Source organism: Crocodylus porosus, unplaced genomic scaffold (assembly GCF_001723895.1).
Source record: "Crocodylus porosus isolate Cpor-Errol unplaced genomic scaffold, CroPor_comp1, whole genome shotgun sequence".
Classification (NCBI taxonomy): domain Eukaryota; kingdom Metazoa; phylum Chordata; order Crocodylia; family Crocodylidae; genus Crocodylus; species Crocodylus porosus.
In genome coordinates this window covers 119146039-119159346 of record NW_017728943.1, presented here as the reverse complement: position 1 = coordinate 119159346, position 13308 = coordinate 119146039, and the positions used below count along the sequence as shown (strand labels likewise).

The 13308-nt window shown below is 43.2% G+C and overlaps 1 protein-coding gene across 2 annotated transcripts in view; it reads left to right on the top strand.

The window, feature by feature from the left end:
• The window catches only part of CCDC170 (coiled-coil domain containing 170), a 113873-nt gene that overhangs the window by 25031 nt on the left and 75534 nt on the right, over positions 1–13308 (top strand). For both annotated transcript variants that reach the window (XM_019550070.1, XM_019550068.1), the window contains one exon: positions 3141–3397. In XM_019550070.1, coding sequence (XP_019405615.1) covers positions 3141–3397 — 257 coding nt within the window. The remainder of the gene's footprint in view (positions 1–3140; positions 3398–13308) is intronic.

Sequence of the window (13308 nt, the reverse complement as noted above, 5' to 3'; positions counted from 1 at the left end):
GGGGGGGCGCTCTGGTGAACAGACGTTCCAAGGGATGACGAGGTCGAACGGTCACAAACTCCTGCAAGACCGTTTCAGGCTGGACATAAGGAAGAATTTCTTTCCTGTTCCTGCCCTTTGGGCAGGGGGCTGGACTCGATGATCTCCTGAGGTCCCTTCCAGCCCTAATGTCTATGAAATCTATGAAATCTATGACTGGCTTCCTTGAACAATAACAAATCATCAACCAACGTGAAAATCCATATTTTTGGACATGTTTTATTCACCGTTCTATATGGCTCAGAAACATTGATGACCTATGCCAAACATACCAAAAGACTAAACAGCTTTTGTATCAGATGCCTGTGTAAACTTCTTTGAATAAAATGGCAAGACAGGGCGATAAATGTGAAAGTGTTAAATCATGCTGGTATGTCATTTATGGGAACATTGATTTGTAAGAAAAGATTCAGGTGGTTAGGTTGTCATGCAAATGCCAGATCTCAAGGATCCTGAAGCATGTGCTGTACTCTGAAGTTCGCGAAGGGTCTTGAAAGAGAGGCAGACCGCTGTGCAAATTTTAGGATGCTTGCAAGATGACTTCTGTCCTAATCTTCCACAGAGATTCCAAAGGATGTGCAGTTCAGAATGCTCCCCTGGCTGGTGGGGTCAGCTTGCAGGTCGAGCGAGGTGCTGTGAGGTGGACTGGATTAAGTTTTGTGATGACCAGTGTCAGAGGAGGAAAGAATCTGTGGCTCAGATTCAGATCATTGCTAGTGCATGGGTGTGCCCTACTTGTGGGCAGGACTGTCACTCACGCATCGGACTCTGTGGCCACCAAGGAACTCATTGGCGCATACGACATGTTCTGTAAAGAACGATGGTGCCAACTGAGTGTTCGAATTTGGTGCGCCTGTCCCCTCAGTTGTGTCTTTTTGTAAACTCAGTAGGGATTATCTTATGTATAAAGCACTGGACTAGCTCTCAGGATATTTGGGTGTATTTGTGGTTGTACAAGACTTCTCCTTTGTGACCATAAGCAAGATACTTAATCTGTCTCTCTCATTCAGGGCTAAACTAGCACAGATTAGTTTTTGTTTACTATGGAGTAAAAGCATATACATAGACAGTTACCACAGGGAAGCTTGACACACAGGAAATCTATCCCTGATTTACATCACAGTTGCTTGTTCTTGTGCCTATGCCCTGAAACAACATCTAAGAACTACTCAACATAGTTTAATTGATTGCATAATTTTAATCTTCATGTGTTCAAAATGAAATGCTTCATGTTTCATCTTGTTCTTTATAAGTGGGGCTGGCAACAATGTCTAAATGTTGCTTAACATTTTTTTATTGTAAGACTGCTTTCTGTTGTTTATAATATTGCCATACTTTGAAAAGTTAGATTGAAAATTTACATGCAAGATGTCTGCCTCCAGGATGATTTTTTTGGGAGGAAATTTTCAGCAGAAATGGCAGCCATTTACAGGAATGACTTGGGTGATGTGGGGGAGGAAATATGTTATTTCGTACTGGAGAAAAACACCAACAAAATGCTGTGAGTTGAAAAGCTTTAGTAGGATTGGAGTGTTGTAGCTGTGATGGTCTAGGACAGGAGTAAGCAACTCCCAGCACGGGTGCCAGAGCATGGCATGCAAAGGCATTTTGCTTGGCATGCACACCTCAGGGTGGATGGTGGGGAATGGGTTGGGGCTACACTGCCACAACAAGGATTGGGGTCCCTTGTGGGTACCCTGCCATCCGCCCCTGGCATGCCAACATCTTACAAGTTGAGGTTGTAGGTGTTTTTAGCACTCTGTTCAAAAACATTGCTGACCTCTGATCTAAGAAATGTCTCTGAGGCAAGGCTTTTTGGTAGTATCTTTTATTGGACCAACTGTATAGTTGAGAGCTGTTGTGCAAGCTTTTTATCAGGTGCCTTTCTTCAGGACCTAAGTTTTTATCCCTTGAGAAACTGCTTTAACATCAGGACCTGAGGAATGGGCACTTCACACCTGAAGGCTAGTCTAATAGCTCTCTGAACTATAGTATTGGTCTCTTAGAAGGTATCGCAAAAAAATCTTCAGTCTTGTAAAGCTTTAGCATCTTCATACCTTGGAACAGGGGTACTCATATGAGATCAGAAAGATCCTTTTCTTGTTCCAGTGTTAATCATCTGAATTTAGCTGAATTCTTAAGCCTTTGAAAATCGGGTTTTGTGATACACATGTACAGGTGTGATTGGCAGCAACATTCTCTAGCATCCCATCTCCACATGATGTATCAAATGATAAAAAGTCCCCGCATAGTGCTCTTCCAGTAAGAAGGAGCACCTCCTGCTCTCGCAGAACTTACAGAATGACTCTTCTTGCCAATATACCTGTTAATGTAATTTATATTAAAGAGACAATAGTAACCTTTCTGGTTTTTATTTTTCAATCTGTTTTTCCAAAGTATTTTAGAAATTTAAAATACTCTTTTTCTTATTAACTTTGGCTGCTTGCAGACATTAAAAAACCCCAACAAAAATGATGCTTTACTTTAAACTCTAGATCCTTTATGAGCTTCAGAGCTCCTGTACCAAGCCCAGCGCATGCCCAGAAGAGGCAACACATTAGCTGGACCCAGCTTTCCCAATGTCTGTATAGATTGGGTGTTTTAATGGGGCTTTTTTGGTTCTTTTATTTAATAGCTCAGCTTAGGTAAAGGCTCCAAAAAGCCCTGCTGATGCACCTGATTTATACAGATGCTCCGGACCCGGGTTGAAGTACTGTGCTGCTGCTTCTGGTAAGTCACAGCTTGTTTGGTTGGTTTTTTTTAACATCTGCAAGCAGCCTTTGTCAGTTCTGTTGAAAACAAAGTGGCTATTTTTGTTTACTTCGTTATCTTTGCAGCATTGAAGCTGGTACTAATTAAGGTTGTGTTAGTTACTTATTGCTTCAAAATCCTGAGCTGAAGTTAACAGAAAGCAGTTGGGAAATACTGAAAAAAGGCAGCTATTTGTTATCTCATTTTTTGTAGTTCCTAATAGGAAAATATGGTTCCACAATGTATTTCCTGCTAGATTCCAAAAATATTTTAATATCAGATGTTTTAGTCTATACTAAATTCTTGTACCCTTCTGTATATTTTTTCTGTTCTCCCTTTTCTGTCTATAGCTTCTTGAACTCAGGTCTAAAATGGCTTCTAAGGAAGCATCATTCCAAGAGTTGAAAGCAGAAGTGGAAAGCTACAAAGAAAACAATGCTCGACAATCATCTCTGCTCATATCTCTGCAAAACCGAGTTCAGGAGGCAGAGGAGGAATCAAATGTGCTTGCCACTTCCAAAAAACAGACTGATTTCACAGCACAGGCAGTGTTCCAGGAGAACTGGGAGCTGAAGGAGAAGATCCGTGATCAAGAAGTCAGACTTAAGTAAGAGATTACAAGTGGTGGCTTTATTTTGGGTTGAAATATTGGCGCTCCATAGTGGCTGACAGAAAATTAAAAAGCATAAACAGCTTTACAAATTTGTATTGCTTTATATATTGCTTCTCCACTGAGGCCTTGAGAATTTGCATCTTTTAGAAGGAAAATTGATTCTATGATTCAGCTATAATCTTTGGTATAATCTTTTGGGTAATGTACCCAAAACCCTGTTTTCCTAAATGCTGTTGAAACAAGCAGCTGGACCAATTTCCTGACTTAGGAATCCATGGTAAGCAGAGTACTACCAGTTTTTCTTCCCTAGCTTTGATATTTACCACTGCATCTCTGTGTTTTCTATGGGCTTTCTCCTGACTTTGCCTCCAGCACACATGGACTGCAAAAATCAACCTCGTAGTCCATGTATTTGCAGGCAGGGAAAATTCCTGACTTGCTTTGTGCATTGGGCCATCCTTTCATCATGGACAGATTTCTTACTATGTTAAGGAGTTCCTGGAGTGAGCAGAGAATGTTTGTTCACTTTTCAGGGCTCTGTCAGACATTACATTTGTGGTGACTATATATGAGTTCCCTGCAATAAATTGTGACCAAACAGACATTAAAGCAGTTTGTCATGGGGTAAAAATAGTGTATCCAATGCCAAAATGGCGAATCTGCCCCCAAGAAGTTGCTGGCTGAAAAAACAATAATGTTTGTCTAGTTATAGTACTGTCCAAAAGACTCCCAGTATCCCATGGCCCTCTACTCCTCCCTTCAAGGGGGAGGGAGGGAGAGTGCCTGACTCCCTGGTAGCCCTTCCAGTAGTGAGGTGTCAGAACACCAAGCATGCTGCCCCTTATCTAGTCTCACCAATCATCTGTCCTCATACTGAAGGCCATCCTACTGAATCTCAGACTGCCTGCAAGTGGGGATCTTTAAAGAGCTGGCAGGAAGTCTATTATAAATCTCTGCTTTCCAGTATCGGGCTAGCTGCCGACCCTTTAGAGTTCCTAGCTGTCAGGCAACCCAAGATCAGACAACGCTGCTGCAGCCCCAGTGGTGCTTCTTGGTCTCAGGCTACCTGCACATTAGGAACTTTAAAGGGCAGGAACTGGGGCTGGAGAGCACCATGACAGCAGTGGTTTCTTCAATCCACTGTTCTATGACAGCAACAACTGATGGAGCCAAGCCTAGTAGTGAGTCATTGACAATCTCTCCTGGGGCCAGGGGGAGCTAACGACTCAGTCCCATATCATCCCCTGGCTGGAGAGGGCACCTCTGTGGAAAATGTGTTATGAGTTGTTCACAGACACCTGCCCATAGCTCTCAATTTTTTTGTCAACATCTGTTAAAGGCCCCAGTAACGTTAGCTTTATCACAGTTTTCTTCCCCACTTTCCTTTTAAGATAAATAAGTATATTATCAATTTTTTAAAATGTGTGTAGTGGTCATGTATAATATTAGATTGTTAAAGACATTGCCCTTTAGAATATATCTTACCATACTAGATTTGGCCATTGACCTATCAGTTCTGAGATTCTTACTGATAATGGTTCATGTCTTAGATCAGTAATGTGGACCCACAGTAGAACTTAGAATAAATAGATCTATGGAGCTTAAAAATGTGCAGGATTAGAATTGTTGTTTACAGTGCATTGCACAACTCTTTTTGCTGACACTCAAGCAAGACATTTAACCTATCTTTTAACATTGTCTAGACAATTCTAAAAGCAAATATATACTAGATGTTTTATTTTCTCAAATCAATATTTTGCACGGTTCTTCAATTGCTTTCTGAATTTGCAGTGGCTCATAAAATCATTTTGCTAATTATACAAATTAATATCAAGGCATGCATTTGTTACCAACGTCAGTGAAGTCTGATTGTTGCTGACAGTCAGAAATCTCAAAGACTGAAATCCCAGGACAAAATAGGAGAGAAGGCTGTGCTAATTGTTACATTATGAATCACTGATAGTGAATTAAACATCAGACTTCAAATAATGGATTTGAGTGTCTTCATAAAGCTATCTTTTAAAAGAAAGAGAAGTTGTAATGTGTCATGTAATGTGCTCGAATGTGTAATGACACCACTGCCTGTCTTGACAGGAAGAATCTTGCAAATGACTGGGTCACAACAGCAGGCTGTGGTTCAAAGGTAAAAAAACAGCACTGGTTCCAGCTAAGATCATCCAGTCTAGGAACCCTTAGTGAGCTTGAATTATTAACAGGGAACAGATTTAGCCAGGAGTTCCCTGGCTCTATTGAAAACAGATAAGGAGATCAGCAAGCATTGTACTGTCAGGTTTATAGTACAGCTCTCCTGTTAAAAATGACACCGCTTCACTCAGCAGATCTACTGCCATTTTATTTTTTCAAGCATGTTTTTATTACCATATGTTTCTGTTAGCTCTGTGGAACTAGCCAACCTTGTGAGAACTGGATTATATATATTAATTCCTGTACATAACAGAGTATTTCAGAATATAGCTTCTAGTTACTTATACCTGTGCTGCCCTTCTAAAGACAAGGGGAGTTCATAAGTGTCAGTAAAGGTATACACTGCCTTACAGAACCTTTCTTACGGGCAGTCAGTACACGGTGTAGACGAGCTTGATTTCTCAGAGCCAGGCCTGAGTCTGCATAGCTGGTAGTCAAGGGAATTCTGTAAATGTATAAACTATGTGAATTTGAAGCAGCAAGCACTGAGAGAAATAAGCTTGGGACCTACCTCATATAATTTTTGGAGAGAGAACTTTAATGATCTTTACTGAACTTTAATGATCAGTAGCCTTTATTGCATTTTGTATTTATCTGTGATTTAGAGAATTAAAATGAAAAAGATTTTAATAAAAATGTTCAATAAATGAATGTGCTTGTATTATATGTACTCCCAATTTGCTTTGTGCAAAATTTCTTTCTTTAAGAGCCAGCCCATCGGCCTTAAAGTTTATCCATTTTTTTTACCACATGGGTAGATTATGTAAAATAGTCTATATTTTTGAAAGAATGAATCATAAGGTTTATAGAACAAATGTAAGCACATACAATTTATGGTTCCATTAAAGGCAAGACTTTCAAAATACTGTAACTTGAATGTCTCAGTGTTGCAAAACCAATTTCTCTCAGTTATAGGAACAACTTTCATTTTGACTTGAAGGTTTAACTTGCCAACTTACTGTTTAGGGCCATATGCTTCTTCTGGTCAATGAATTCCCACAAATATTTCTTATAGATCAGAAGAGTAGCAAATGGGAATGGAATTTTTTTCGATGATCTAATCCGTCTTTTTGTCTAGGTAGGACTGTTATTCTCAATAATACACTTTCCAAGAGCTTTGTTTCAGCAAGCTTTAAATGTCTACAAGGATAGCGGGCTTCTGTCTTTTTCCACAAGGAATAAATTCTCTGTGGGCAGAGAGGAATAGGGTCTTTGGACAGATGATTATTGGTTTGTCCATCAGAAATACAAAAATTGTGTTTTTCTTATCAGTGTGGATGTCCTTTTAAAGATTTACATCAAGTTACACAGGGCCAAGATTTTGCCTGCTATGTTTCAAAATAGAGAAAATGTTTGATTTCACTTACGCTGATTTCAGTTATGATGTTTATGCTGTTTGTTACAATGCAATTTCTGATTCTCTCAGTATTTTCTGTGCATGGGTGCATGTGTGTGGGTGGTGTTTGTGGGAGGTGGGTGGTATCTGAAGTTTCCCTCCCTTCTGTTTCTGCTTTACTTTTATCAAAGGCAGCAGTAAAATGTACAGGCTGAACAGGGCCACCTACTCCTTTGGTTAATTAGAGGGGATGAAAAAGCTTGGAGAAAGTCGCAATGGTTTATGCGTGGTTGCCCATTATAGATGCATTGCTTTGTTACGTTACATCTTTCCCATGTTACCATTACCCCACTAGAAGCTAGTCTTTTCTGTCCCTCTATTATTTCCTGCTGCCTCCATTTGCTTTGCATTTTTGCCCCCAGCCTGCACACCAGATCCAGGTTGCAGAGCTGTGTCATCTGACCTTCAGGGCTCCTTACATGTCTGAAAATTTGGCTGCAGGGGAACAGTGCCAGCATTAATTGTTGCTGCCATGCTGCCAAACATCCGGACCTTGGGGAACGCTGCAGGCAGATAGGTTGGCTGTATTTGCGAGATTAGGTGTATGGGGCCTGATCTGGGCGCATAGGAGTCAACACCATGCAGAATCAGTCCTGTGGACTAGCTCTGCACCAGTCTTCTGGTACATGGGGTTGAAGGTTGATGGAATTGATATTGGCTGCTTGTTCTACTTGCAAAATGTTCTTCTTAAGGTTTCTCTTACATGTTCTCTTCCTCACATCAGTTGGTTTCCACTTCACGGCTTAATATCCCCGTATGTTTATGTCTTGTCATGTAGCATATGTGCCCCACTTAAGTCCTTCCTCCTGTTTTAGGGCAGGCTTCTGGTTGGTGATGAGCAAGCTGAGCAGAAAGCAGTTGTTCTGGGATAAACAGCTCAGGTGTGGGACTGTCTGGAAGAGGCTTTTCTCTGTGCTTGTGACTTAGGGTGGCTGATTGATACTAGAGTGTTTGTCTAGTGCCTGCTATGTGTTTGGCCTTTTTCCCCCCCTTTTCCCCTGTGTATGTGTTTGCTTTCTTGCCTCCTGCACTTCCCTCTTTCCTCTTCTGTTCTTCCCCACCTCTGGAGTGCCTGAGTGACAGGTCTTGCTTTGGGTGGGTCTGATTTAGGTAACTGAAGGGTGGAGCTAGGATAGGCAGCTTTATGAAAGAGCAGCCCCCAATGAACTGTGTGTTAACAATGAATACAGGGCAGCAACCAGAGAGGGAGTTTGCCTGAAAAGGGAGCCAGAGAGCAGGAGACTGTGTGTGCAAAGGTCTTAATGTGGGTGTTAGGTGTGCAGGTTCTTGTGGTGTATCTGTTTTCCCCCTTCCTGCTCTATTTTTTTTCTCTCCTTATGGCATAGGTGTTCTCTAGGGAGCTAAGGAGGTACTAATGGAGTTTGGAGACCTCCAACTGTTGTGACCTGCTTGGGATGTGCCACATTCACATTCCTCTCAGAGGTTCAGGAATACTTCATCTGCAGGCTGATGATCTGCACTGGAGGAGAAGATTCAAAGACTGGAAGCATGGGTATTTACATTGCATTCTGTCCAGGATCAGGAAAATTATTTGGACAAGTGTTATGAGAGACTGGTCCTGGAGAGGCCAAAAGGGCAAGGAGGAGAAGTGGCAGCATGTGACTACTTGAAGAAGGAGAATCCATAGAATTGAAGAGCAGCAGACTGAACAACTGCTTTCTATCACTGTAGTGGAACTGCTGAGGAAAAGGCAGAGGAGAGGACATCTGCAGGCATGAGGCTGAGGATGCAGCAGCCTAAAGAGCAAGAAGTGCAAGGCCCCAAGGACAGGGGCTTCAGAACCACTGCACCCAAAAGGAAGAGAAGAGTGGTGGTGGTTGGTGGCCCCCTTCTGCAGGAGACAGGGGCAGCAATTTGTCATCCAGATTTGGGGGCCTGGGAGGCATGCTGCCTACTTGGAGCTTGAATTCAGACTGCCACTTTGGATTATTACCCCTTCCTTGTCCATATAGACACCAATGATACCGCCAGCGTCAGCGTGTGTGGAACACCTCCTCCAGCATGTGTTTCCCTCCTGCCACGACTTAGATCTTAAAGAAATTAAATTGGGAAGAAGTGATTATTACCAAAGGAAGTATTCGCTGGAAATGCCACGCTGAAATAACTTGTTTTTTTTCTTTCTGCTTTTATTCATTGGTTTGCCGGTTTACAGGGAAATCCCCTCGTAGAGGAAAGGGGAATCACCGTCCTAAGGGTTAACCCCAGGGTCTCCACTGGGTCACCCTCTGTATTCGGCAGAGGATCTCCGTCCCCTGCCCTGCAAAAGGGAGTCTCCGGGCTTCTCAGTCATGTCTGAGTCTTAGCCCACTCCCCCCCGTAACTGACAGAGAAAAAAGAAAAGTTTCCTTCCTTTTGGTTCTATTATGCCGCTAATTGACTAATTAGCAGCTTGTTACTACTGCCGCTTGTTTCCTTTTATTGTGCAGCTTCAGTGAACAGGCTCCACAGCTCTCCCGCTGTTGGGGCTTGCTCTCTCAGCCCTTAGTGTCCCTTTTCCTGGAGTTCCTGAAGTCCCCCAGTCTCTTCAGGGATCTGGGCGGGGTCTTCCCTCCCGCTGCCCCTCCGGCTCAGTGGAATGTCCCCAATTCTTAATGCTGAGCGCGGCTCCAGCACGTGGCCCGGCTCCGCTTCTCCCCGCACTCACCGTTGCTCCCGTGGACTCAAGGTAAGGTCAGATGAGATCTGGATCCTGAGATCCCTCTAATCAGGAGCCAGGGTCCCTCTTGCAGCTGCTCTCTCTTTTTTCTTCTGTGGTGCCCGAAGTCACCTTCCCTCATCTTCCTCTCCTTTTTATTCTCCGGGGTTTAGCTGCCATTGGCACCTGAGGACCAGGGCCCGCCCTCCTCATGGTCTCATTATTTCCAGCTGCCCCCTTTTCCTTAACAACAGGGTCTCAAGGAGAACCCTGTTACAGCCAGGAATTACACTGAGCAGATCTGCAGGAACTATGAAGCTCTTGGCAGGAGGATTAAGGAGCTTGGAGCACAAGTTGTGCTCTGGTTGATTCTTCCCACAGAAGAATCCAGGCAGTGAGCTGGAAGTGTACATGTGGCTGAGATGGTGAAGGCTTTGGCTTCTTCAACAATGGGCAGATGTTCTTGGGATGATGGCTGCTGCCAAGAGATAGGATCTGACAAGAATGGGGTAGAGCATCTTTGGGTATCTTCTGACCAGCCTAGTAATGAGAGCTTTAAACTAGATTCCATGGGGAATGGTGACCAAAACTCTCCAACAGGAGAGCCCACAGTCCAGAGGGGAAAGGACTCAAAGAAACAACTTAACTCTGGGAAAGAGTCAGAGAGCTACAGGACTGCAGCAAGTGGTGCAAAAAGGAAGTGAGGTCAAAATGCAAAATACATCTGATACAAGGATACAAATGCTATAGTGTGGGGAATAAACAAGATGAGGTGGAAGCTGCAGCCTGTGAAAATAACTATGATCTAATTGGCATCACTGAGACCTGGTGGAACAGCTGTTATGACTGGAAAGTCAACTTGGAGGGTTATGCTCTTGTTTGCAAAGGTAGGGTTGGGAGAAAAGTGGTGGTGTGCCTTATATATCAGAAATGCATACTCTTGTTCCATGATTCAGGGGAAAGAAGACAAGGGGGCATGCCCTTTACCCAGGATCTCTTGAGCACATATTGACAAGATTTCATAGAAGCAGGACGTTAGCTTCTGTGGTGCCCCTACTTTACCTGTGGCAGGTTAGGGTGATATGTCTGTGTTGTCAGGGTTGATGGTAGTTCTTATGTAGAGTTCAGATTATGGATTGTATAGGGTAGTTTTGATAGGGGTATCCAGCCTCAGACAGAAGGCTGGACTAGATGACCTCTGGAGGCCCCTTCCAGCCCTACTTTTTTCTATGATTCTCTCTTTTTTAAGTTTTTTTCCAGCCAGTACCCAGAATCTTTTGTAGGCAGTTGTTTTGAAAGGAATCTAATTTCCTCTCTAAATGTTTTGATAGATCTCCAGCTGTTTGTTAGTAGTGGGATTATATTTGTGCAAGAGCTAGGTTGTAGGCAGTCTTGCCTAGTGATTGGGTTACAGGAGAAGGGCAGGAAATATAATCCAAGTTAGCTGATACCAGGGGGGATTCCAGAAGCAGAACCTAAGTTATAGACCAAGTCAAAGTTCTCAAGAGATTGAGTTACCAGATCCAAGGCGGGAAATCCAAAGACAGAGTCCAAATGACAGACTGAGTCAAAGTTCAAGGGTTGTATACTGAGTTACCATGTACAAGGACAATTTCCAAAACACCAGAGTCCAAGAACATACTTGAGTAGGGTCAGGGACCAGAAAACCGGGGAGCCACAGGTTCAGAGGCTTACCAGAGCAGCAAACCTTCAGGCAAAATTATTAGCTGGCCTAGAGCTGCAGCCACAGATGGAACACTTTCCAGCAGCCAATCAGAAGGTCCTTACAGTGGCCAGCTGGATCATATGCTGATGTTAGGGCTTCCAATCAGAGCCCCAGGCAGATGTTGTCAAAGAAGCAATTCACCCAGACTGGGTGCCTAGTAGGACCCCTGACAATTTGAGTTAAAGAGTTTCAGCTTAATTTTGGTACTGTAAATCTTTGATTTCCATGCATTGTTGACTTCAGTAAATTCTGTAGCTGTAGTTCCTATCCTCAGTGTCACTTCTTCCTTGAGGTCTCCATTGATTAATATAGTACAATTTAGATAGGGTTGGAGACCTTGATGTTCTTGCCTCCTACTGCAAGGTTGCTATTTGATGTCTGGATTTCAAGGATGTTTGTTTTGGCATAGTTAATTTGGGGGTAGCGTGTGTAATCCATGAAGCTCTGTAGCATGCCCTACTGGCTCTCTCCTGCATGCATGCCCCAAACCTAAAGTACTCTAGTGAGACTCTAGGATCATCCCCAGTGGCCACTCTCAAACACGACAGAGGTTGAGGTCTTGAGTAGTCACAAAAGCACATACTCATAGAATCAAAGAATTGTAGAACTGGAGGAGACCTGTAAGATCATCAAGTCCAGTCCCCTGCCATGGACAGGAAGTTATTGGGCTCAGAAAAGCTCAACAAGGTGCTTATCCAACCTCCTCTTGAACACCTCCAAGGATGGTGACTGCACCACCTCTGCTGGGAGTGTATTCCAGATTCTGGTGATCCTTACAGAGAAGAAGTTCTTCTTTAAATCTAGCCTGAATTTACCCTCTATAAGCTTATGTCCATTGGTCTTTGTCCTCCCTTGAGGTGCCTTCCTGAAGATTTGCTCACTTAAATCTTAGTGTTCACCCCGATGTACTTGTAGGCGGCATCTCAATTCGTCTCTCAGTCTTCTCTTACTCAAACTGAACAGGCCCAGTTCCCCGAGTCTCTCCTTGTAGGGCCTATTCTCCATGCCCTTGACCATGTGGGTGGCTCTTCTTTGTACCATCTTGAGCTTATCCATGTCCATCTTGAAGTGTGGTGCACATCTTAGACTGTCTTTTATAGGTGTATTCCTGTGTCTGGAGCGTATGTATAGGAGCAAGGGGTAGATGTGCTCAGAAATGGTTAGGATTAGACACACTGTCATAGCAATGCAGACATGCCCTTTGAGCTCCATTTTGACTGCTTGTTTGCTAGGTTGTCTGTCTTTGTACCTTCTCTGTGGTGTCACTCAGTGGTACAATGACATCAGCAAACCTTGATCCATTTGCTCTCTGTCCATGCTATGCTACAGTATGTATTGCCTGTATACATCTTTGTTATCTATTCTATTTTAATGTCAGGCAACAATAGAGAAAGAATGCAATGCTGGTTCAAATAAGTGTCCAGCTGAACCAGTGTTGTTTGGTCATTTGTCCTTAAAGAATATTTTGTGCCGCTGCACTTTGATGACTTCAGCTGCAATTCCATGGAACTGAAGGATGTTCCATAATGTCGGTCTGTGCAAGCAGTCGAATGCCCTATAAAACCTCAATGAAATTGATGGTGACAGATGAGCCTGTGTCATGCATCAAGGTGTAGGTAGTTTGACTGGCAAGTTGCTCAAGCTGTTAGCCCAAGGCCTGAGGGTTGCTGAGGTCAAATCCAGAGGGTGTGAGACCAAACTGGGACCTAAATACTAGGCAGAGCAAGATCAGGGAACAGGTTGGGTTAGATACCTGTGAGAGCCAGGTTACAGCAATCCAAGATGGCACACAGAGGCAGTGGTCAAAGTCCAAGTAGAGTCAGCAATGGGGCTAAGCACAAACAATTAAAAAGCCCAAGAATTAATCAGTTCAGTCACTGCAGGTTAGTCTAAACTGCATAGATTGAACCGATAAGCAAGTG